Source organism: Puntigrus tetrazona, chromosome 17, assembly GCF_018831695.1.
Source record: "Puntigrus tetrazona isolate hp1 chromosome 17, ASM1883169v1, whole genome shotgun sequence".
Lineage (NCBI taxonomy): Eukaryota > Metazoa > Chordata > Actinopteri > Cypriniformes > Cyprinidae > Puntigrus > Puntigrus tetrazona.
This window is the reverse complement of record NC_056715.1, coordinates 3002480-3028067: the sequence shown is the minus strand read 5'-3', so window position 1 is coordinate 3028067 and position 25588 is coordinate 3002480. Positions and strand designations below refer to the sequence as shown.

Sequence of the window (25588 nt, the reverse complement as noted above, 5' to 3'; positions counted from 1 at the left end):
ATGGGCCCTGACGAGGGTGAGATTACGCGATGAAGCTTGCACTATTCATATTTGATATATTTGGGATGCGATGCCGGAATAATTCATTCTGACAGCGTTCAGGATTTGATGTCGTTCTCCGGAGCTTGTGTTCCTCACGCAATTAACACCGTGCTAAACTTAGCCTGCTTAAACTCACAGTCCTGTTGTTTTATACATTTAATTAACGATAGATAGATAGATAAATTAAAAAAATTCTAATGTATTTAACTAATATATTTATTTGAATCTCAAATTTATTATATATTTCCACATTTATTTGTTAAAAATTAAAACCTTATTTATGGTCAGCTATACTAGTTTTTAGGCATGAAAAGGTTGTGTAGATGTCCTATATCAAATCAAAAGACAGAATCACGTATGATTTTATGTCCTTTTTCGGGAAGATGGTGTCCTGTCCGTGTCACTTTTATATTAATTTAGTACATTTAACTTTATAAAGTGCGTCACGCAATCAGACAAACAAATCTATTTATTTTTATTTCTATTTATTTTTCATCACTAGTTATTTATTTGCGCTACATGTTTTAAACTTTAATATAATTTTACAGATTTATCGGCTATGTGCATGTCTAATCTAGTTTAAGTGAAAAGTGTTCAGCTACAGCATTGGCAGTGTATCCACCTAAACAAGAGAAACTTTTTTTTTGTTGCATAAAACATTTTCTTCTCAGTTCGTAAGCCACCGATTCGAATCCCGTTCAAAATCCTGAAATTTTCAGGCACGGATAGGACAGCGTCCCGAGAATGACCTTTAGTAGCGCGCGTTGGTCTTCGCCGGCTGAGCTGTAACAGGATGCTGGAGATACGAAGGACAAAAGCTCCAGATGGAGTCTGTGCGTAATGATCTCAGTTCATCTGTTTTACTCTGTCTGCCCTGAAGTAGCCTAGCGAGGTCCTCGTGTTAGGACATTGTTATTCTTTGTCTTCATTTAGCAGATGCTTTCTCCCCCTTGGGGCAATGTGGGGTTAGAGGGGTTTGAGCTCAGCGTCTTTTGGCCTAGCAGCCTTTACGGAAATGCAACCGTTAACCTTTAATGCCGTCGTTAAATGAATAGGGATTCCTGTGAGAGGTTAGCTATCATCGATATTTGTGAACGCAAAACCAGTCGTGAGTGTATTTTGCATTGCATGTAAGCTTCCTATTTATTAGGATATTTTTGTCGAAATACAATTATTTGAATTTGAGGGTGCAAAAAAACCCCAAAAAACAATATTGACAAAATCACCTTTAAAGCTGTCCGAATGAAATTCTTATATTGCTAATCAGAAACTAAGTTTTGATCTATTTATGGTAGGTTAGTATTTACGAAATGGAACACGATCTTTACTTAATATTAATATTAAACTGTTTTTGCATAAAAAAAGTAAGAAAGCTTGATCATTTTAACCCGTGCAGTGTATTTTTAGCTATTGCTTATGACTGGTTTTGTGCTCGAGGGCCGCATTTGCTTCTAAAATGACTTCTGTAGGCGATTTTCGCAGTTTGCACGTTCCTCGTTTTCATTTTGTAATTATCATCGTTCTTTCGAGCGCAACGTAAGGAAAGAGGTGCTTGTGAGTTTCGCCCCTCGCCCAAATGTGCCTTCGTTATTTGCGCACACCGTAACGCCTTTCTTCAAAGATGCATGCGATGCGAATCTGAAAATGTGTGTTACTTAGCTCAAAAATCGCACAGTTTGCAGATGTCTCGGCAGCAACCTCCTGTACGTACCCGTGTGAGTACTACAGCGTGCGCGAAAGGCATTGCTCCTTAATTCAAAGCATGTGAACTTACAATTAAATACACCTTTATTTTGAAAATACCGGTCACTGGAAACAACTAGAAACCCTCCAGCGATTACGTGGACCGTCATGTTACCTCACGACGGATCCAGCGGGGAGGTACGCCTCCTTATGATTTATTGTTTTATTTCCAAAGGGGATGCGGAGAAAGACAAGAATGATGAACAGAAGAATAAGAAGGGTGTAAAGAGGCGCCGAGATGAACATGGAAGGGGCTACTTTGAATTTATTGAAGAAAGCAAATACAGCCGGTAAGAAACGTGCAGTCGGCCTCTGGTACTCCTGAGGTTCCGCTGCACTTTAAAGGTTTATGACCAGCTTTGGCGGTAAAGAGCCAAATCTGACATGCTGTTCCTCATCAGCGCAAAGAAACACACATTTTTACTGACCGCTTTAAATGACTTTAAGCCTGTAACAAGGGTATCTCTGTCACCTCAGAACAAGTGCTATCTTTTCCTTGGGAATCATGTTTCTAGGTCAGATCTTGGGCGAAAATGTTTACATGATAACGTTCGTATGGTGGATTTCCTTTAGAAATTTGGGCTAAAGTGATCTGGTGATTTTTATTTATTTTTTATTTTTTTGCATCCTTTTGTGCCGTAGTAGTGTTTCATGATTATGATGGTTAATTGAATTTCGATGCGTTTTTATTTATTTCTTGAAAATGTGTTGTCTTTTCCCAGGTGCTTATAATAATGTTAAAATAATAATAATAATAATAATAATAATGTTAAATAAATAGATAAATCAGTAAGTCACAACCTTTCAGAGAAAGTTTTTTACATTCTAAATATTTCAAATGAAATCTTATTGGAGCTTTATTTTAATTTATTTTATTTCTTAACTAGTTTATTACCATGTACATGGTTAAGCTGCTTCTATGTGTGCATATCCTAAAGTGTGGTGACATTTTTTTGAACAAATAGTACCGCCTGGTTTTTTTTTTTAGAAAATAGTTAATATAGATAAGCAGAATTAACATCTAACACATCTAACAGATGTTTCACACCTGCAATTGTTCTGAGTTGGAACTCTATTTAAAATCCATTGGGATCTTCTAATGACTCCGAAACTGAATTTTATTGAATTTCATAGTCGTTTCTTTGATGGTTCCCTCAGGGCAAAGTCTCCCCAGCCTCCACTGGAGGAAGAGGACGAAGAGTTTGATGACACCACTGTGTGCTTGGACACCTGTAAGTACCATCCCACAAAAAAAAACAAAAAAACGCTCAGATATAGGCTAAACTTTAAAAATGCTGAATGGCGTAACGTGCAGAATGTGACAAATGTTCATTGAGGTTATTAAAAAGTTTAGAGTGGGGCATTTGTTCCTCTTTTGCAAAGCCACAATAAAGCATCCGTTTCTTATATTTCCCAGACAACTGTGACCTGCACTTCAAGGTGTCTCGGGACCGGTATAGCGCCTCTTCACTCACGATGGAGAGCTTCGCGTACCTTTGGGCCGGGGGGCGGGCGTCTTACGGTGTGGCGAAGGGCAAGGCTTGCTTTGAAATGAAGGTAAGAGCAACGCCTTAACTTCATCTGTGCTATTTATAACTGTCCCGTCACGCCCTTAGCTTTGTTTTGCACGTCTTTGCATCAGATTATCGAGAAGATTCCTGTAAAACACATTTCCAGTAAAGGAATTGAGATTCATGACGTTCTGGTGGGTTGGTCACTGGCCAGTAGCACTCTTCTGCTAGGTGAGGGTCTTTGGTTTCTTACTTCTATTGTTGATCTAATGAATTCATGACGATTAAATATACTCGTAAGGTCATTAGAGTGTTTCTTTGCCTAATATATATATCATATATATTTACAGGGGAGGAATCGCACTCGTATGGCTTTTCATCTAAGGCCAAGAAAACCAGCAACGGTGTGACGGAGGACTTTGGGGAGGCTTTTGATGAGAATGATGTCGTCGGTTGCTTTATTGTAAGTATCCATGCTCGTTCTCATGCATCGTCCACAATTAGCATTAAATCTCTGTGCAAGTACTAATCTCGACCACTAAGGGGTGCCGTGTATTCATGTTGTTCGATTCTGGGGTCATTAGGATTTTATTTATTTACTTTTTAGTAGTAGTTTTTTAATAGATAGTAATAGTAAGAATGCATTAAATTTGTCAAAAGTTGTAATAAAGTTTATAATGTTAAGAAAGATTTATATCTTAGGTAAATACTGATTTTGTGAATTTTATATTTGTCAAAGAAACCTAAAAAAATATGTTCACGTATAACGTATAAAAACGTATAAAAACTGTTTTTAACATTAATATTAACAGGTTTTTTTGAGCACCAATTTAGCACATTAAAATGATTTCTGAAGACTGGAGACTTCAGCTTTGCATCAAAGGAATGAAATTTAAAATGTAAAAAATATAACACATTTAAAATATATCACAATATTTTCACTATATTTCTGATACATGTACAAGTATACTAACTTCTCTCTCTACATATATATATATATATATATATATATATATATATATATATATATATACTGTATATATATTGTGTGTGTGTATATATATATATATATATATATATTGTGCAGTCACATATTATTATTATTATTATTCACATATTATGTATATATAAATATAAATACAATCAGATACATGTATATATTTAAGAAAAATGTGTAAAGTTTGTATATTAAATATATTTATACATAATATAAAATATATAAATATTTATATGTAAGTACCTTCAAAGTAAATATGTTCAAAATATATACTGTATGTGTGTGTCTTTACATATACATAATAAATACACACAGTACACATATACTGAGTGAATTAAAACAATTTTTTTGCATGCAATACATACATATACATACATTCAATATATTTGCATAAATAAAGAGAGAGTGAGGGGGAGAAAGTAATTAAGTAACGTATTGCATATTTATAACATTTTTAAATTTTGTAATTTCTGTTTTAAATATTTAGATTTAATATATAAATGTACATAAAATATTTTAATGTTTTAAAATCTGATTTAATAGACGTTTAGTTTTTAACATCGTGAAATGAATTGTTCAGCATGTGTGGTGTTTCTGTGTACGTTTGGCACATCATAGCTGCTCTGTTTATTTGGCAGAACTTTGATGGTGAAGAAGTGGAAATTTCCTTCTCCAAGAATGGCCAGGATCTGGGAACGGCTTTCAAAGTCAGTAAGGATGAGCTGGAGGGAAAGCCGTTCTTCCCTCACGTCCTCTGCCACAACTGTGCGGTTGAGTTCAACTCCGGCCAGCGCGAAAGCCCGTTTTTCGCCCAACCCGACGGCTTTACGCTCCTTCAGCAGATCCCCGTTTGCGATCGCATCAGAGGGCCGAAGGGACCCGAGACCAAAGAGGACTGCGAGGTTGGTTTCGCGCCTGAAACGCTGACGCGGTCGTTAAAGAGCCTCGTTTCATGTGTGCTGTAAATCTCCTTAGGTCATCGTCATGGTCGGACTGCCTGGATCTGGAAAAACCGAATGGGTCACAAAGCACACCCAAGACAATCCTGGAAAATACAACATCCTTGGAACAAATACAATCATTGAGAAGATGATGGTGAGTGCTGACAGAGAAGAGAGGTTTTTAGACAATATAAACGTCGTATTCAGTGTTATTTTTATGTTCAGATTTCCAGTTTGAAGCGGCAGATGAAAGATGTCACGAAGCTCTCGGCGATATCTCAGCGCGCTCCCCTGTTCCTCGGGAAATTCATAGAGATCGCGGCACGGAAAAAACGGAACTACATACTTGATCAGGTGACTAAATATCATCTGTAGTGCACAAATACTTCAAAATCGATGCATGCTATGATCTCTCTTTAAAGCTCTTGATACATTCATATTTCATGTTATGATCATAATACTTATATATATCTGCTGAAAATACTGACCTTTAAATATCTCCCTGTAGACAAATGTCTCAGCTCCAGCCCAAAGAAGGAAAATGTGCCTGTTTGCTGGTTTCCAGCGTAAAGCTGTGGTAGTCTGTCCGACAGACGAGGAATATGTACAGAGGACTCAGAAAAAGGCAGAAACCGATGGCAAAGATGTACCTGAACATGCAGTCCTAAAAATGAAGGGTAAAATCCTTTTCTTGTGCCATACTTGATCTGAGATCTTCTTCTGAAACGTTCTTTCACACTGTTATGTTATTTACAAAGTTATATTAAGTTTTGTACCACATGTAAATTCATTATCTATTTCAGTTTTAGTTATTCTATAATACAGCGTAAACTTATTTAATTACAGTTAATTTTTCAGTAGCAGGGTAAAAATGATTATTTTCAGGTTTAATATTTTATTTTATTATTTCAATTTTATTTTTTGTTTATTTAAATTACTAGTTGTACTAATTTAATAATTGCATTACTTTTATATTTTTTCAGTTAGTTACCAGGGCAATTTTTAAATTTATTTCTTTTATGTAATATTTTATTTAATTTTTATCTTCAAACAATTTTTTATTTTAGTTGTATTAATTTTAGTACATTAAAACCAATTAATTTTTTTTTTCATCTAATATCTTATTTTATTATTTTAATCTTTATTATATTTTTTCTTATGTGTTTTTAGTTCTAGTAACTTTAGTATTTAATTTTTTTGTTGCAAAGCAAAATTTCAGTTTTTGTGTTTTCCATTTTTTCAATTTTCTAATTATATATATATATATATATATATATATATATATATATATATATATATATATGTATATGTGTATATATATATGTATGTGTGTATATGTATGTATGTATGTATGTATATATATATATATATATATATATATATATATATATATATATATATATATATATATATATATATATATAACTATATATATATAACTATATATAAGTTTTTACAAGATTAATATATTTATTTTACAAGCTTAAAATTTATACTTTTAATTTTAGTTAAAGAAATCAAAACTAAATATAAAAAGCCACACTGTAACACTATAATGTTTTGCAGGTATATACACGTTGCCTGTGGAAGGTGAGTGCTTCACTGAAGTGCTTTTTGTCGAGCTGCAGAAAGAAGAAGCTACCAAACTTCTTGAACAGTACAAGGAGGAGAGCAAAAATTCCCTTCCTCCTGAGAAGAAGCCCAACCAGGGAGGTGTTCAACCAAAGAGGGGAGGCACTCGGGGACGAGGAGGTAAAAACCTGTTCAACCGTGGTGGAGGTGGACAGGGTCAGAGGGGAGGACGAGGAGGCTTTCAAAACCGAGGCAACTTCAGGGGTGGTACGTCACGTTTCTTTTCATTCCTTATCTCTATTTGTGTAGAGGAATATGTATAATCCTATTAATACGCTGTCTTTTTTTACTGTTTTTGGCAGTGCCTGGACCTCGTGGTGGGTTCAACAGACCACCGAGAGGCTTCCTTCCTCCCCCTAGCTTTCGAGGAGGCTTCAGTCGGGGCAGTTTCAACCGTGGCGGTGGGATGCCGAACAGAGGTGGCGCCCCCAGGCCGGGACCCGGACGTGGAAGTATGGTTAACATGGGCAACAGAGGAGGAGCCATGAACAGGGGCAATATGGGACGAGGAGGAGGGGCCAACCGGGGCAACTTTAACCAGGTAAGAGATCTGTGAGGATGCAGGCTAGCTTTAGTTGGAAATTAAAATTCAGCTGTCGTCGGAAATCTTCAAATCTAAAAAAACAGTGCTAAAATGTGACCCAGGAATCATGCATATGCTTTTTCCACAGACATTTAGGGGTTTAGGAGGGAACAGTCGAGGTTTTAAGAAATGTATAAGCTGTAAACATTAAAAAAATTATGCTTTTCATTATTTGGGGTTTAGGATATTATTATTTAGCAGTTTTAAGTGCATTAGGAGATTTTTTTTAAAGCCGTATACTTAGAATTTTTACTGCATAATTAAAACTTAATTAGTTCAATTAAAACTTCAAATACAACCAAAACATGAACCAGGAATCAAAATGTGAATTTTCCACAAAAATCCACGGTTTTTAAAAAAAAAATGTAGTGTTGAAGGTACTATTTTCGGGTCCTTTTTTTAACCATCTCGGAATTATTATTTTTTATTTATTTTTATTTCACAACGTGGCTTGCTGCTCAGTTCAGCTTAAAACTAAAATGCGGCCGAAGTTTAAATCATAAAACATTCTGTTTCCGCAGAAATTCAGGGGTCGAGGAGGAAATAATCGAGGTTTTAAAAATGGAAACTTTAGCATGAACAAAGCTCAAGCGTTCAACCAGAGCTGGCAGCAAGGGGTAAGTCCCTCAAAACAGTATTATATATAATTTATACGACGATGTATAGATGCAGTCTTTTTGTCTAAGTGACAAAATCAGTGTTTCACTCTTTAATTTTTCCGCGTCTTTGTCTTCACTAGTTCTGGAATCAGAAACCGTGGAGCCAGCAGTACCATCCTGGATATTACTGAATAATAACTGTGATGGACTGATATCACGTCAGCTTTAACTTCATTTTATCTCACGTCCTTTTGTTTTTGTACAGATGTGAATGGGACATTCCATATCGGGAGCTTTCAGAGCTTCGCAGGTGTCGCGGTTTTATAAATGAATATTTAACGTTTCGTACGCGATTCGTGCGACAGTGCGGTTCAATTCAGGAATCTCAGTGTTACTTCAGGGCGGGATGTTTGTCGTTTAAAAACTTTCAGGGTTCCGAATTTTATTTTTAAGTAGACTCGTGCGAATCTTTGCGTAGCGGTAAAGCTCAGAAACTTCACTTAAGAGTTGTCAAGGCACTTCGCAGTTACGTAAAGAACATTCGTCCTGCTGCAATAATATTTGAAACGTATAAACCAAGATACTGAAATTCGGAGTAAGTCTTGTATATAAGGTCCGGTCAGCTTTCGGACTGTATAAAGAAAAACGGATCGAAATAACTGGAAATTAAAAAAAAAAAAAAAAAGTAGTTGTGTAATAATTGTGTGTTTTTTTTTTTATCTCTTCGTTGGATTAGAATTGAACTGAATTTAGAAAGTGTACAAAAATGAAGTAGGTGCTAAACAAGTCTGTAGATGTAAAATCTGTCCAGTGTAGAAAAGCAATGTTGTCTTGTCTTGTACACCGCAGTCAGGTTCTACATGTGTGTCTTCAGCGTGGTTTTAATATTTTTGAAGACAAGCAGAGCTTTATTAAATAACCCCGTCAGATTATGAATATTTCATCTTTTTCTGTAGGGAGCAATAAGCAGAATTGTCCATCCTTTGCCACTAAAAATCAAAGCAGAAATAATGATTTATATTGTTTTTTTTATTTAGGATATTATTTTCGGCATTTTATTTCGTGAGCGCGTTAAGAACTTTTTTCCGGCTGCATTTCTTATAAATCAGATGTATTATTTTATTATTTTATTTTGAAATGAGGTTTACTGCTCCTTAATGGTTTTAACTTAGGTTAAAATTCATATTCGACATATTTTGGTCTTTTTCTTTTTTTTTAAGTGTATGCGTGTTTAATACGACATTTAGACGTGACCCAAATTTTTGTAGGCCTGTAAAAATTTGTAGTTTGCTTAAAAAATATTGCAATTAAGTAGAATTTTGAACTACATCATATTAATATATAAAACGATGGCTACACAGTTCTTTTATAATAGTTTTGTCTTTATAGTAAAGCTCTCAAACGATGCCAGGACGCCATTGTGGACTGTTAACAATAGACTGATTTTCTAGTGCTTTAATGGAAAAATTATTGTAACTGCAGACAAATGTAAACATTAACTTGTTTGAAGGTTTCGTTCTCTTATTCATAATTCCCACAACATAAATGCTATTCAATTATACCAATAGGATGATTACTTGTCCTTCTGCTAGATCCTTCTGTATCTATCTTTTTTTTTTTTTTTTTTGGATTGTTAGGACGTCTTCTATGTTTATGATGCAATGACAAATGTTTTACCTATCGTCGACTAAAGAAATGTCAGATATCCGGAACATATTATTTTACTGTCTGATCTTAACTGAAGCTTGTTTTTATGTTGTATTTGTTCATGGCTAAGGTATTTGGTCAGGTAAGAAATATACAATTTAAATTATAACACTTTGTAACGTAGGCTTTTTTCCTTCTTTCTTTTTTTATACCTTGCAATGTTTTGTATTTCACCTTTAATCAAATAAGGAAAAGATGAAATGAGTAACTTATTCCATGCATTCTCTGGAGATTGTTTTTAAATGATAATAAAGTTTGAAGATAACAACTGGCTTACAATTGCATTCCTCTATCTATCTATCTATCTATCTATCTATCTATCTATCTATCTATCTATCTATCTATCTATCTATCTATCTATCTATCTATCTATCTATCTATCTATCTATCTATCTATCTATCTTATTAATAATTTGACTTCCATAATAAATTGCAGTCAACAGAAGACTTACTTAAAAGTCCAGGAACTATTCTATAGGCATATCCATGCAGAAATATAACACTCAAGCCCGTCTGTTTATGTATAGCTCTGCCTCTGCCACATGAATGAGATGTAGTTACACTGAAACCAGATACATTCATCCCAGGCTGTTTGCCGAGTCAAGCACCACCCCATTAAGGAGGAATATCGTATTTCATTACCATTAGTATAATTTTAAAACAACATTAGAAAATTCTTCAGTGTCGTATTACGTCTTTAAATACGTGTTATGTATATATACACGGTGGTCTGTAATCAATTAGATGTCGGACTTTTATTTTGAAACAACGAACAACGATCGGAAATGACTTCTTGCTAGAGCCGCCGGGGAGAAAAGTGACATTATTTTTACCTCCAGGGGCGCAAGACGGCTCAAAAATATCAATCACCTATTTACCCCATTCAAAACTCTGAACAAAGGTTTTCTTATTTAAACAAAGTAAATTACAATAACCTAAATATATTACATCTGCGGATTTTTAATCTAACATTCGAATTCAAAGCTTCAAAAAAAAAAAAACAACAACTCCAAAACATCATGAAAATCTTTATCCTGTAATCATCAACTAATATGATTGGTCCATCCTAAAAGCGCGGAGAAAAGTAACAAGTACCACGTGACAACTAGTCTGTCAACGTGGTACTTTAACAGCAGTCTGATAATAATTATTAATGCAATACCTAAATGACAAATACAGTTAGTTTAATACATGTTGAAGGGACAATTTCAGCTAAATATAAAGAGAGAGAGAGAGAGCGAGAGCGAGAGAGAAAGAGAGAGAGCGAGCGAGCTTGTAATGATATACTCATGCCGTTCTATCTTCTTATATTTCTACGGCAGAAAAAACATCCGCCCCCTGATTCATCATTACATACTCGCTCAGGAAGAAAGAGGGGAGGTGGAGAGTTTTCATACATCTGCAATGGCCATTGAGCTGCGCTCTGGTGTCAAATATGCCTCGTTTTTGTCTCTTGCAATGGTGTTGGTGGCTTATTGGTTCCGATCACCGGACAGTTCGGTTCTGGACGACAGGCTGGACGCGGTTCTGTCTTCGTTGCTGCGCGCAGAGCAGAAAGTGGGCAGCGTGTCCAGACCTCGAGTGGCTATAGGTACAGACTTTTAAGTGCGCTTAACAGCATGCAACGAATAAATATTATATGCAATGCAAAGGCTTGATTAGAATTAATTCCGCAGTTTCCGAAGTAAATATAACAACGTTACTTTTTATTTATTCTTTAATTAATATCTTAAACGCATTACTCTCATCTAGTTGCTAAGGAAATGTTTCTTATTTTTTATTTTAATTGTATGTAAATAAAAACAATTATTAAAACGATAGTAATTAAAAAAATGACAAAAAAACTAAATAAAATTACTACACCTTTAAGTAAAATTATATTAAAAACAGAAAACGCACACAAAAAAAATAAAATTTGACTAGAAATATTAATTTAAAAGGTACAATAGTGTCCTGTACTAAAATAACTTTTTACAAGTTTTTTTTTTACTATTTTATCTGAGATGGTTTGTTTTGCTTCTAAGGATTGTTATCTTCTAGGATCAAGACTGAGCTGATGTTTTTGCATGTTAGTTTTGCATTCTTTTTGGTTGGTTCAGACTATACTAACAAGTACTTGTGAGGTAAACCAGCTTTGACAACCAGGTTTAGGCCTCGTTTATCAAATGTCTTCAATCATTAACCTGTTTCCCATACGCAGCCCATTGCAACACTGGTTTTATTTGTCGCTCGCATTACAATCAACGCGACTGAAAGACTTTTCTAAACGACTGATTACCAATCGCTTGAAGATCTGTGATTGGTTCGGTCTGTTGCAAGTCATGCAGTCGTGTTTGCTTTTGCCAACTGTGCAATGCATCGAATCCAGTTTGTCCAGATATTGTATGACCTGTGTTTTTACGTGCGTTTCGTCGGACGGCCGGGTTCAAAGATGCATGCGTTGTAATGTTAGATTAGATAATTTCGTCTCGCTTTCTCTCATCAGGTTTTGGCGGCTGTGTGGATATCATAGTCGATGGGGTGACTCTTCTGAACAAAATGGGTTTGAAGCCGACGGACCGGCCCCTCCATCACGACTACATCGAGAACGCGGAGCAGCTGGCACAAAGTTTCGCTTACTTTTTCTCCCCCGGAGCTGCTTCGGAGTAAGTGTGAGCCGCTCAAGCATGTTCGCAGGGCCCTGGGGACGGTAGAGATTACGCAATTTGCCGCAATACCGCCGTTGTGATTTTATTTGATTTGAAGCCAGTGAAATTGTTTTACAAGTTTACACGGCTTAACTGATTGCGAACTTCCGTTTTTGGGTTAACACTGGTTTCGCGATGGGTTTCCCCGCAAATTAACACTGGCGACCACAGATGGAGGTCGTAAAAGTGAACCGTGAACATGGTGTGTTGTGCAACGGCGAGGTGTTGCATTAATGAAATGGTGTAGTAAATGTTGTTCGCTTCATTTCAAGGGGTGCTTCAACCAAAAATAAAAATCAGGCTATCGGAGATGTTGGTGAAATCTAGCATTGAATGAGACGCAAAATCATCACGAGTAATCTTCACACATCTTGAGATGTGAAAAACTATTATTAAGACGTATTCAGTTTTAAATCGTTGCTTAAATATCGGTCTCCTATCAATAATATTGCTTTTTTCAGTGAAAATGCATCTCGTCTCAATCAGGAGAGAACTATGAACTGTTTGCAAGCAAAAAGAGCCTAAAGCTGTTCGTCAGATTTTTCACTGAAGGAAGCGTATTTATGCATTATGGACTGGTTTTTGGCTAAAATTTGGTTTAAAGTTAAAACGCCTTAATTGTGGGTTTGTTTTAACAATTTTTTTCACTCCATAAGACATCCGCTGATGCACTGGAGTAGTGTGGTTTGATCACTTGTGATGTTTTTATCAGCTGTTTGGACTCTCTTTCTGACGGCACCCATTCGCTGCAGAAGACGCACCGGCGAGCGAGCGACGTAATGCTAAATTTCTCCAAATCCGTTCAAATGAAGAAACGATCGAATGGCCTGAAGGTGTGCAGTCGTTCAGCCATATTCGTGTTTCTTTAAAATTGTTAAGCTGAAATCGTCAGGCCCTCTTAGTTTTGTTGCGCCGGTAATGTGGCAGCTGCCTCCTGCGAGAGAATTCACACTCGAGAGCGGTATGACAGGCTTCTCAAGATAACATTGCAGTTATGCTGAGACTCTGCGTAGAGCGGTTTGAGCCGTGTCTGAGTGGAGTGTAATTTACAGCTACTAACTGCCAAAACCACACAGAAGCGCTTGGAGACGCCAGTGTTTCTGGCTGACACACGCTTTGGACTGATGAGTGAATTTCTCCTCTAGATAATAACCATCAATCAAAGCGATGATTTTCGTTTTTTACTTTTCGACTAGAGAGCCTTTTAAACTCGGCGATTCCGTAAAAGCTGTTGAAATGCGATTTGCGGCCAGATACGTTCGAGTTGAAGTTGTCACGACGCTGCTAGTAAAACAGTGATCATTTTAACAATGATTCGGTCCAACCATGAACAAGTGGTTAATTTATAATCGCACATGTCATCTGTTAAAAATCGTCTATTTGCTTTATACATGTATCTGGTGTTAATGGTTTATGGGTTATGTTGTTGCAAAAATCAATCAGTCCAGAACAAAACTGTCTGTTAAACTGTTCGTTAGAAACTGTTTATTACTTTGTGAAACAAATTTTATAAAAGCTCTGGTTTTAATGTTTCTTAATGTGTTTATTGCTCATGAAAACTAACCGATTAACCGCATAAATAAAGTAAAAGATTTTGTTTATAGAATATATGTGTGTATATTTATTATGGGCATATATAAAGACACACATGCACGTGTTTTATGTACACATATAATGAATACACACAGTAAACGCACATGTATTTTGTACGCAAAAACGTTTATTTTGGATGTGACTAATCACGATTAATTGTTGCCCAGCATTAAAAAAAATCTGTCATTACTCATGCATAAATGGCATGGTACGTGCGTAATACTGAGCTAAAAACAGCAGTTTAACGTAAACCGTTACTAAAAGTGTTCTAGAATGTTCTAGGAAGCATTCCAGTTCCAGAAACGAGTACACTGTAAAAAAAATAAAATAAATAAATCCTCAAAATATCCAGTGAAAAACTGGAAGCTGTATTCGCCGGAAAAAACATGTGGTAAGAACATTTTTGGTTTGGCGGTTTTAAGTTAAATTTACAGTTAAATACTGTAATTTCATTAACTGATACCAACCTATTAAAGTACTGAAATCTGTTATGGACCTTTGAAATACGCTGATAACCACCAAAAGCAGGTGGTGGTGACAAAGTCACATGATGAACCAAAGCCCAAAAGCAGCTTTTAAATAGTAATATATATAGAAGGCGCACTGTGTCATTCACACAAACACCATCACCATCATGGTGACACACGTTGAACTGAAATATAAACATTAATTTAACCCCATTAGGTGTAACATACAACCCTAATAAACGTAACTGGTAAAAAAAAAAAACAAACAAACAAAGATTTTTACATGGAATTCCCGGGAACATCGGTTTCTGTTATTTCCCTGTAAATTTCACAGGAATGTACCGTTAACCATTTAACAGATTTCTACTGTAACTTCTGTACCATCCGGTGTTTGATATTTAATGATAAAAGTTCTAAAATTAACCTGACTACCAACATATTGATGCTGCGTGAAAATAAATAGCACCACAGAATGAAAAAAGTGAATTAAACTCATTTTAGTTACATCATGTAATACTTTTTTATCCATCCAAAATGACATGCAAAGTACGGAAAGCCTTGAAATGCTTGACTTGCGGGTACTAAACCAGACTGATATAAATACGGCTTCTGAATCATTACTTTATAGCAGAAAACCTGGTGTTAACAGCTCTGCCTTCATCAGGCCCCTGCAGTGTTTGTTATACAGCTGACAGTGTTTTTTGTTCCTTTCCGTAGGAGGTTTGTGATGAACGACACACTCTTCAGTGAGCTAGTAGAGGCTTCTCGAGAATTGCCAGGAAACAGGTGGTCAATAGGAGGAAACGCACCTGTCATGGCCAGCAGGATGGCTCTGGAAGGATGTGATGTGCTTTAAGGGGGCAGTTTCAGCACCGATTTCACAGATATCCTCTCACAGCGGATCACAGGTGCATCTTTATGTCAAAAACCTTTTCTGTTCAACATTATATATATTATAACCGTCAAGTTTTTTCATTTTGTTTCATCTCGCTTCCGTATTGTTAAGTGCAATGAATTATTTGTCCCTCATCAGTGGCTGGAAACACAGTGGATGAGCCAGACATCCACCTGATCCTGGAGTATCCCACGGGGGCCAAATGGGGCCCGTATACATCTCGAAGGGCCAACAGGTTTGCGGATTTACTTTCAGTTTTTTTCATTTTAATATCTTTCAACTAATTTCAATCTAAACTTTCTGTGCCTTTTTTTTTCTTGCTGTGCTGTAGGTATATAGTCCACAGCGATGACCACAATCCATATTTGGACTCCATGGAGCAATTTCAGGAGAAGCTGAACGGCTTCAAACCAGATCTGCTTGTTGTAGGAGGATTACAGATGATGGACAGCTTCCCTTTCAAAAAGGGTAAGTGAAAGAAGACGAACAAGGACAATAATTAACTTCCATTAGTTTAAAACATTCGCAAACATCATTGCATAACGCTCAACAATTTTTTTTAAATAGCAAAATGTTAATTATTATTAATGTCAGCCCATGTGTGGATCTGTGGCAGTTTGAAAATAAACTCGGCATTGTCACATGGTGAGATTAATATGTTTTCCCAGCTGCCCCGGGAAAGCAGACTGACTGTAACAACTCGTGGCACTCGGTGATTATGCTTTGCCGTGCTTTTCTGTCAGCCCTAGATGGAAATTTCTAGCACTAATGTCATTTTCACTGATCGGTAACTGTTGGTTATCTGTGTTTTCAGTAATATTTTGTCCTGAAGGTGAAAATGCTCTTAGCAATTAGCTACACAGCATTAGGGAGAAAAATGAAACCATATATAGAAAGTAATAAAACAAAGATGGCTGGAGTACGAATTATAATGAAATGCTATTTCATAATACCTACTTTCACGTTTAATTTAGCGTTTTGCATTGCATTTATTTTTGTAATTAATTGAGAAGTTTGCTTCAAAGTAAAAACTTTTTTGAAGCTGCAAATAAACTAGGCTATTGGAGTATGTTTTACAAAAAAATATAATATTTATAAATATAAAAATATAAAGTCTTTTACTTTAAAATGCAGTTTTAGGAATTTCTGAGTAAATCGTTTTAAGTATTTTTTTTCAGTGCTTTTTTTTTTTTATAAAATGAGATTTAAGGCAAATTCTAAACTGAAAATGTCCTTTTCTTATTTTTCAGACAAAATGCTGCAAATTTAAATGTCAAATAACAGAACTGAACTTAAATGTTACAGTATAGACGTTACAAATAATACGTGAAAATAAATCTAAGCTAAGGCTTTATCTGTGCTCTTCCCATTTAAAATTAGAGGCAGTCACTACATTTTAAGCACCGTCTAAACAGTCCAAAAGTACACGAGCAGTTTCTGAGTACATAATACATCTGCAGGCGGGCTAAATGATAACTCAAACGTCAGGGTTTCTGTATGAATTGGGAGATTCTATAATAACTCTGTTTTCTCTATAGGAGAGCGTGAGGCTCTGCTGGGAAAGCTGGCGAAGATGTTGTCTTCCGCGTCCCCGCAGACTGCTGTCCATTTCGAGATGGCCAGCTTCGTAGATGAGAGTCTGATGTCGGATCTCCTAGAGTTTGTTCTTCCTCACGCCGACTCGTTGGGCATGAACGAGCAAGAGCTGCCCAACCTCCTGAGCCTTTTCCGCGGCAGCAACCTAACCGTGCTTTCCGACCCCAACCCTCGCGTAGCTACAGTGCTGGACCAGATGCGTGAACTCTACCGCCTGGTAAACCAGCGCCAGCAGGAGGCCGGGAGGGGTCGGCCGCTCACTCGCCTTCACGTCCACACTCTGGCTTTCCAGGCCATCGTCGTCAAACGCGGCTCCAAGTGGAAGAACACCATGTCAGCCACAGCCAAAGCATCTCTGACCGCCAACAGACACGTCTGCGGGTCGCCGGACATCGATCTCAGTAAAGCCCGGCTAATCATGGACGAGTCCTTCTCCGTTAGCAGGCGAGAAGGAAGTCAGAGAATTCCGCTGCAGGAATCTCGACCCGTTTCCTGCTGGGATGAGGACGGCTACGAGGTGTGCGTGGCTCCGGTGCTGGTGTGCACCGAGGTGTACCAGACTGCTGGAGGAGGAGACAACATCTCCGCTGCTGGGCTCGTGCTGCAGATCTGAATTTTATTTTTATTTTTTTTGCATTATTTTATTTTATTTTTTTAAGAAACACAAGACAAATCATGTGCAATACAAACACTGGGTCCAGGCTAATATAACGTTGGGCGAATCTCACACAACCTGTCAACAACATATCCACATCTTATTTCACCCTTAAATCACAAGAAACATTTTGCTTTTTAGACTTTTTTTTTTATATATATATATATATATATATATATATATATATATATATATATATATATATATATATATATATATATATATATATATTATTTTCTTAACATTTAAGCACATTTTTAATCTAATTCTCATTTCTGCGTAGCCTTTGTGCTGATTTTTTTAAAGTACATTTAAAAATTAATTACTACAGTATTTCTTATTGTAATATAGTAAAAAACACTGTATTATAATAATGAGAACGTAATGAAAATGCAATGTCACGGATGCATTACATATGTGGAAATGTGCTTAAAAGTAATGAAAATAATGTGTCAATGCCATCATTCCTTGTGCAAAATAGTTTTGATTTTTGTGTGAAATATGAGCCGGATGCTATATAATGAGATTTCACCCAGCTATCCAACCTATAGGTTATATGTTTTGGTTTTCAGTTTGTTTTTATTTACTTCTATCCAGATCCTATATGTCTTAAAATGGCTCATAATCATTCACTTCATGCAGATTAATCCGACAGGGGCCAGTAATCTTGAAATAATACGCCGAAGAATCCAGAGCTCATTACATTATGACCGAAATCAGTTAATGCAGATGGAAGTCAAATGGAAATGCAGACGAATTTAACATGACTGAAGTGTTAACGTTCCTTAATCATCATTGGTTGGATGTCATTGCTTCTTTGTTTGATGCTCTGCCCACTGAAGTCATGTCTTTATTCTCATTCCGTAGCAGAAGGGATTGAGCAGTTACACATTATCACAAGCACGGGACAATTGTTCCTTCGTCTTATTTATGTCTTAAGTTTATTTTACAACACAATGACTGAATTCAAACACATGCACCTTTTAATAAAGGGAACGTGGCTTGATTTTTAACTGTAGGGAAGTGAAATGTTTTAAACATTTTAGCTCGTGTGGGTGTATCTAATGTCCCAGTCATATTTTACCCCGAAATTAAAAGATGGAAACCTTATCTCAATTGAAAATATCGCAAATAAGCCAAAACCACTTCCATTTCCTCATGTGCAAAAACTTCCTGCATGTTTGTATTTTCATGAGGATGATTTAAAGAACTTTAGCAATTGTTTTTTTTTTTTTCTTCTCAGAAATGTCTTATCTGTTGTAATCATAGTTGTGGGTGTCCTTTTTACAGATTCTCAGAAACAACTAAAGCAAATCTGGGCCTTGACTTCCTTTCAGTCACATCTTCCATTAGTCACCCCGAGTGCAAATTATTACCTACCTCCTGTGCCTATAAAAATATACCCAGCTTAACTGATGTCCATCACGATTATATTGCATACCTGCATTTATTTATGCGATGGGTACATTAGAGTGCTTGCCTGTGCTAGTGTAACCCGATATCGGACAGGAGATGGATGTTAAAGATGTCCCACCCTATGAGAGATATCAGGGTGAGTGCTTTGAGACGCTCGCCAGCTGATATATGAAATATGTCTCAGGGATTACAGTAGCCTGGATGTCTAAGATCCACAACACTTGAGTTCGAACCAATTTAGCTGTGACGGAGAGCAGCTGGTGTGATTCTGGATGAGATCTGAGCCTGTAGCATACTGACCAACTAGAAGGTCCAGTCGATTTGAAGAATCTTTTTGTTGTGAATGTGATAAATGTGTTTAATCGTAGTGTTATAATACAAGAGGGATTTAGGTGATTGATTATAAGGGTCTATGCATGTATGAAGCAATCGTAGCATTGGAGTTGTGTATTACAGGATGGTGGTAAGAGTATTGAATGTTGTGCTGCCTGAGCTGGAAATGAGTTGTTATGAAATGCCTTTATCTCTTTCCTTCTTTTGTCTTGGCCATGCGTGGTCTGTCAGCAACAGCTGTTCTGAAGGGGAAAGACTCATTTTTGAATGACTTTGGGTTTGTATGTAATAAAATATGACATTCCATTTATGGTACGCTGCTGTGTGTTTCTGGTTATTTTATAGATTTTTGGTCACTGCAATTAGAATATTTTGGAAAAGCTGGTCAAATTAACACTCAATGTGTAAATGAACACAAATTAACACATTTTTTAATGAATGGTTCTTACTCTTGAGAAAAGTATTTTAGGATGATTTGAAATACAATGGGGGCAATCTCTTCCTGTGAAAATCGGTTTCCTTTTAACCTTAGATGACAGATAGATTACGCAGTTTTAACTTTTCTGAAGTATATTCATTTTCGAAATTACATAACGCTTTAGTTAAAATTTTCAAATGTAAAAATAACGTAAAGACGCTAACTTTTATTTTTTAACATCCAACTTTTATTGTGAAAGACTCGCCGCTTGCCGCTCAAAAGAATCTGATTGGTCGATATGGTGTCCAATCGCAGAGCTCGTTGGTCGCGGGTGGCAGAGGAAGAGCCGATGCGCTGTAGAGTCTGCGGCTGCTAATGCTGAGCACTTACTTACGATTATAGTTTATCGCAGTCAGTTACAATGAGCTCCATCGGGACCGGGGTGAGTGGATTTGATAATACAAAATGTGTGATAGTGTTCGAATGAGATCTCACCCGGAAAAAACGATTAAATGAGCAATGCGTGTATGTCTGTGTCATTCCGAAGCTAACGAGCTACTGCTAGTGTGCAGGATGTGCATTAGTGTGTTTTATTCTGTTCCAACACAATTAAAGTTAATAAAGAGTATTAATACGCGCGTTGTTTAAGTTATCTTCATTTAAGTGGTTTAATTGTGTATTTTGACACTACTTTGCCTCTGCTGAGTCACTGCTCGCTAACAATGAATGATAGCAGTTCAAATGAAAAGTCACTGTGGAGCTAAAGTGAAAGTAAATGTGTTGTGCAGTACGAAAGCTGCTTTGCACTTTTTTTTAAAATTCAGCCTCATCATGATGCCCAGCTGCGTTTATTATTATTACCGCAAACTGTTTAAATGCTTTATATATAAGGAATAAACACAATAATTGTTGACAGTATTTCTCTTCTTCCTCTACAGTATGATTTATCCGCCTCCACCTTCTCACCTGATGGAAGGGTATTTCAGGTCGAGTATGCCATGAAGGCTGTAGAAAATAGCAGGTAACTCCTTAAATACTACTACACATGAAATAATTAAAGCCAGAAACACCTCAATTTTGGTGTGCTGTTTTAAAAAAAAAAGTTTTACTATTTAAAAATATATATATATATATATATATATATATATATATATATATATATATATATATATATATATATATATATATATATATATATATAAATAATACCAGCAATTTATTTTCTAATGTGTTTTTGTATTTGATATCTGATGACAAGTACATGTTAAGTTAATAATAATTATTTTTTTCTCGTTTATCAGCACAGCAATCGGCATCCGCTGCAAAGATGGAGTCGTGTTTGGTGTAGAGAAGCTGGTTCTGTCCAAGTTGTACGAGGAGGGCTCCAATAAACGCATCTTCAATATTGATCGGCATGTTGGAATGGTGAGAACGCAAGTGCTAAGTTCCTTTGTCGTACATCCATGTGATCATTTAGATTTAGTGCAGTGCAAAATAAACTTTTATTTGACTAAATAAATATTTTTAAGCGTTCTCTCATATTCACAGAGGCTGCTTTTATTGCAGTAAAACACAGTAACTGAAACATTGACATTTTAAAAGAACTTTTTTCCTGGAATGTAATATATCACTGGTTATCAAAGGTTATGCTGAAGACTGGAGATTATTATGCATATACAGAAAAAAGTTTGTAACAATAAAAAATATCTTTACTGTCACTTTTCATTAATATAATGCATCTTTATTTAAAAGACTCTGTTTGTATGTCTTCCAGGCTGTGGCTGGTCTTCTAGCAGATGCACGATCCCTCTCAGAAGTGGCCAGAGAAGAGGCTTCAAACTTCCGCTCCAACTACGGCCATGATATCCCACTGAAGGTAAGAGATCGACTAAAGCAATGACAAAAATTAACATTCTAATGCCATTTACTCACTATCATAAAGTCTATATGACTCGTGTGCTGTGTGTGTGTGTGTAGACAAGATGTTGGTCATTGATATACTTTTCATATTTTCCAAACAGCATCTTGCAGACAGAGTGGCCATGTACGTCCATGCTTACACATTATACAGCGCTGTGAGGCCTTTTGGATGCAGGTAGGTCTTTTGGAAGGTTTCGGTAATGCATTTTCATTTGCATCGTTATTGCGAAATACAAGTTTAGCTTCTGGTAAGATATGGTTTTAACGCTTTCTTTAACCCTTCAGTTTCATCCTGGGATCTTACGATGAAGATGATGGGCCGCAGCTCTACATGGTCGACCCTTCTGGGATTTCATACGTAAGAGCTCTGCTGAAATTCTTTTAACTAGTTTCGTAGACAAATAACTTTTTAAATGTATACATTTCTTTACATATTCCAATATTCAGTGATACTGTAGATTACATGTTTTTTTTATTGACCTGATCCTCCCTATAAATGTATTTGCTTTGTCATTTAATATTTCTGTCTTTTTTTTTTAGGGTTACTGGGGCTGTGCTATTGGAAAAGCCAAGCAAGCTGCCAAGACAGAAATTGAGAAACTACAGGTAGGTCTTAATATATTATGTATAAAAAGTTATATGTTCATCATTTTGTAAAAGCCTTCAGATCAGTTAATACATTTAATCTTAAAATACTAGCAGATGGTTCTTATATTCAGCAAGGATGAATAAAATTGATCAAAAGTAACAGTAAGGACAAGATTTACAAAATGCTAATCATTTCAGCTTTTTATTCAAGAAATGTAAAAAAAAAAAAAAAAAAGGCACAAATCCACCACATTTTAACATTGATAATAAATCTTGAACAGCAAATCAGCATATTAGAATGATTTCCAAAAGATCACATGACGCTGAAGACAGGAGATGCTCAGAATTTGAGTAATTTACTTTAAAATATATATATATATTCAAAAACGATGTTAGCAACCCCAAACTTTTGAGAAGTAGTGTTTAAAGTATCTCCAGGGTTGCCTTTGCCCTTCATTAAATTGTCATACATTCGTTCTCATCTAATAGACCTTAGTTGAGGTCTTTTTGTGAAAGATACTGCAGGAACGACGGGCCTCATTTAGTAGAAACGTGTGATTCATGAAACATTTGTACGCCGCCGATCTCATTGTACGAATGATTGCGTGTTTATTTATTTTACTTTATTTCTATTTTTCCCACGATTAAATCATCGTGGTCTGCTGTTTGCGCAGCTATTTAGCTTTACATATAAAGCTAAAGCCCTGAATAAAAAACAGAGACATTCTAATAATACTAGTTAACCATCGAGTAATGTCAGGAATATAACTGTTATTCTACAACTCTTTACCAGATTTATATGCTGTGCACAGGTTCCCGTAACTCGAAAACTTCATACACGTCCTGAGACTTGATCGTAGCCACCGCTCACGCTCATATTGACAAATTCCATGTTTTGCATAGAACGTTGTACGTATGTTTAGTACTTGAGGCCCGATATCATTTGAAACTTGAAGCAACAACATTGTTATAAGTGACTACCGCACTTTGCCATGTTTTCATTTTAATGCCAACAGATTTGTGAACTTGTAAATGTTAATCTTGCAGATGAAAGAAATGACCTGCAGAGAACTGGTGAAGGAAGTGGCAAAAATGTGAGTGTGATTTATTTATAACTTAGAATTGAGAAAATTGAATGCATCATTCATAGCCAACACGGGGCCCTAGAGATCAGTAAAAAAACAAACCATATACCAACAGAACACTAGCATTCAGTGTTGTTTTTCTGCTTTTAAAGTCTAGCTCAGCTGATTTTTTTTTTTTTGTTTTTTCTTATCTGTTGGGTTGCCGAGTTCACAAAAATGTTGACTTCTAACAAACGTGATTCCCACACCTTTCGACCAATCAATTTCAATGCATTAGATTCATTCGCTGCATTAGCACTTTGTCAAATAAGAGAAAACTAAATATTCTTCCATTAACAGTTAGTGAGCAACACATTATATATTGCACACAATAGGAATTAATATATATATATTTTTACTTTTAATGCTACTTCCAATATGTGAAAGATTGCGGGACTCTGAATAAAACATTTATAGCATGGCATGACTACTGAAACGTTTTATATTCACAAAATGTCATAACTATTGTTTTGTGTTTCTGTCGTCACTCAGTATCTATATCGTTCATGATGAGGTGAAAGACAAAGCCTTTGAGCTGGAGCTTAGCTGGGTCGGAGAAGGTAATCAGACTTCCGTTGTTACATTTCTTACTGGTTTTAGGAAAATAGTTGTTATATTTAACGGAGTTGTATATTGTTATTTTGAAAATAACTTTTTTTGGTATTTGGTGTAATGCAATGTGTTTATGAGGTTTAAGTTTCAAAAAATACATTATTTTCCACTTGTTATACATTATTGTTTCTTACCTAAACCCCGCCTTCCTGAAACGGGTCGATTTGTACAAAGCTCGTTGTTCTAAAAAAGCAAGTTGCGCTCCGATTGGCCAGCTATCCAGTGCGTTGTGATTGGCCGAATACTGCACGCTTCTGACAGGAATGTTACGTCCCTTAGTATAACGTGATGCTGTGTCCCAGCACTAAAACACCAAAACAATAAAACGCATTACAAATTAGGCATTTGTTGCTTACAGTGGGGACATAATTACTGATTATAGTAACTTGTACTGTCTTTTACGTGTCGCGTTGCATTGCACCTGATCAGAGAAACGACAAACAAGCACTAATGTTACCCTTCAATGCTCAAAACTCACGTTTGAATAGTAAGTAGCAGATTTTTTTAAGAAAACGTAACTTAAAAGTTGCACGTCAGAAGCGCCAGACTATCCTTGGCAGACTTGGCATTGCCTCACTTTATAGCCTCTGTACTGCCAGCATAGGCTGCTCTGCAGGGTTTTACGAATCAGTCCTCTGCGAATGTGCTGAACACACTCTAATACGTGCAACAGTGTTTTAAATACAAAAATAATACTTTCTTAAATACCAATACTTTGTATAAACCCACTCTGTGACATAGAAAAGTGTTTTTTTTTTTTTTTTTTTACTCCCTTACCTTTTGGTTTTGAAACTTTAATATTTGTGACTTAAGGTTTTTTTTCTATAAGCTAATAGCTTGTAACACTCCAAAGAGAAAGGAACACTTGAAATCGCATCATATAAACCCTAGAATAGAGTTTAAGTACAAGTTTCAGCCTACTGGATTTGCATTGAATTGAATCAGAATTTTTCAGAACCCATTTTATTGTATACTTCTATATTGAGCTTTTTGATAATGTTAGTATTGTAATACTACTGGTATCTTTTAGATGTTGGTGTAATATGATTTAATCTGTCACTCCTTTTTTTTTTGACACACAAATTTTGCCTGATTTGATGGTGTCTTATCAGCCGAAAACAGAAATAGTTTTATTTAGCCTATATACCCCCCTCTCCCCTCTCTCTTTAGTCACAAAAGGAAGGCACGAGCTTGTCCCCAAAGACATCAAAGAGGAGGCTGAGAAATACGCTAAAGTAAGTAACAGTTCCTCTGGTAATAGTCACAAGAAAAGCTCTTTTCAGAATGGCTTATTGTCATATTTCTGCCCTGACAGGAATCCCTGGAGGAGGAGGATGACTCCGATGAGGACAACATGTAAACGGTGTTGCAAACCTCTGTTTTTGACTGTGTACTATGTTTCAGACATCCTGGCAACTCTCAACTACCACAGACGATAAAATGTTTTTTATGTTTTGTAATTGACTAATGCAGTCCTATGTTTTCTTTTCAGACTTAACAATAAATACGATTTATAAAACAGAATGAAG

At 36.1% G+C, this 25588-nt stretch overlaps 3 protein-coding genes across 3 annotated transcripts in view; all 3 read left to right on the top strand.

Moving 5' to 3' along the window:
• hnrnpua (heterogeneous nuclear ribonucleoprotein Ua) overlaps positions 1-10020 on the top strand; it is a 10984-nt gene extending 964 nt beyond the window's left edge. The window contains exons 1-14 of the mRNA XM_043263849.1: positions 1-16; positions 1961-2075; positions 2944-3017; positions 3203-3342; positions 3428-3527; positions 3647-3759; positions 4932-5195; positions 5269-5388; positions 5460-5588; positions 5743-5911; positions 6801-7073; positions 7169-7407; positions 7971-8066; positions 8189-10020. The exon at positions 1-16 is cut by the window's left edge and continues 964 nt beyond it. Coding sequence (XP_043119784.1) covers positions 1-16; positions 1961-2075; positions 2944-3017; positions 3203-3342; positions 3428-3527; positions 3647-3759; positions 4932-5195; positions 5269-5388; positions 5460-5588; positions 5743-5911; positions 6801-7073; positions 7169-7407; positions 7971-8066; positions 8189-8239 — 1899 coding nt within the window. The 3' untranslated portion in view covers positions 8240-10020. The remainder of the gene's footprint in view (positions 17-1960; positions 2076-2943; positions 3018-3202; positions 3343-3427; positions 3528-3646; positions 3760-4931; positions 5196-5268; positions 5389-5459; positions 5589-5742; positions 5912-6800; positions 7074-7168; positions 7408-7970; positions 8067-8188) is intronic.
• Positions 10021-11098: 1078 nt separating this feature from the next.
• On the top strand, positions 11099-17797 carry adpgk2 (ADP-dependent glucokinase 2). The gene is made up of 6 exons (XM_043262319.1): positions 11099-11346; positions 12241-12400; positions 15220-15410; positions 15536-15632; positions 15729-15865; positions 16936-17797. The coding sequence occupies exons 5-6, from the start codon at positions 15772-15774 to the stop codon at positions 17604-17606; spliced, it is 765 nt and encodes a 254-aa protein (XP_043118254.1). The 5' UTR covers positions 11099-11346; positions 12241-12400; positions 15220-15410; positions 15536-15632; positions 15729-15771; the 3' UTR covers positions 17607-17797.
• Positions 17798-20112: 2315 nt separating this feature from the next.
• On the top strand, positions 20113-25583 carry psma3 (proteasome 20S subunit alpha 3). Its single transcript, XM_043262175.1, has 11 exons — positions 20113-20257; positions 20754-20836; positions 21117-21240; positions 21590-21691; positions 21837-21910; positions 22021-22093; positions 22276-22341; positions 23371-23417; positions 23940-24007; positions 25230-25294; positions 25375-25583. Exons 1-11 carry the CDS (start codon positions 20237-20239, stop codon positions 25417-25419), a joined length of 768 nt encoding a protein of 255 aa, XP_043118110.1. The 5' UTR covers positions 20113-20236; the 3' UTR covers positions 25420-25583.
• Positions 25584-25588: the final 5 nt, after the last annotated feature.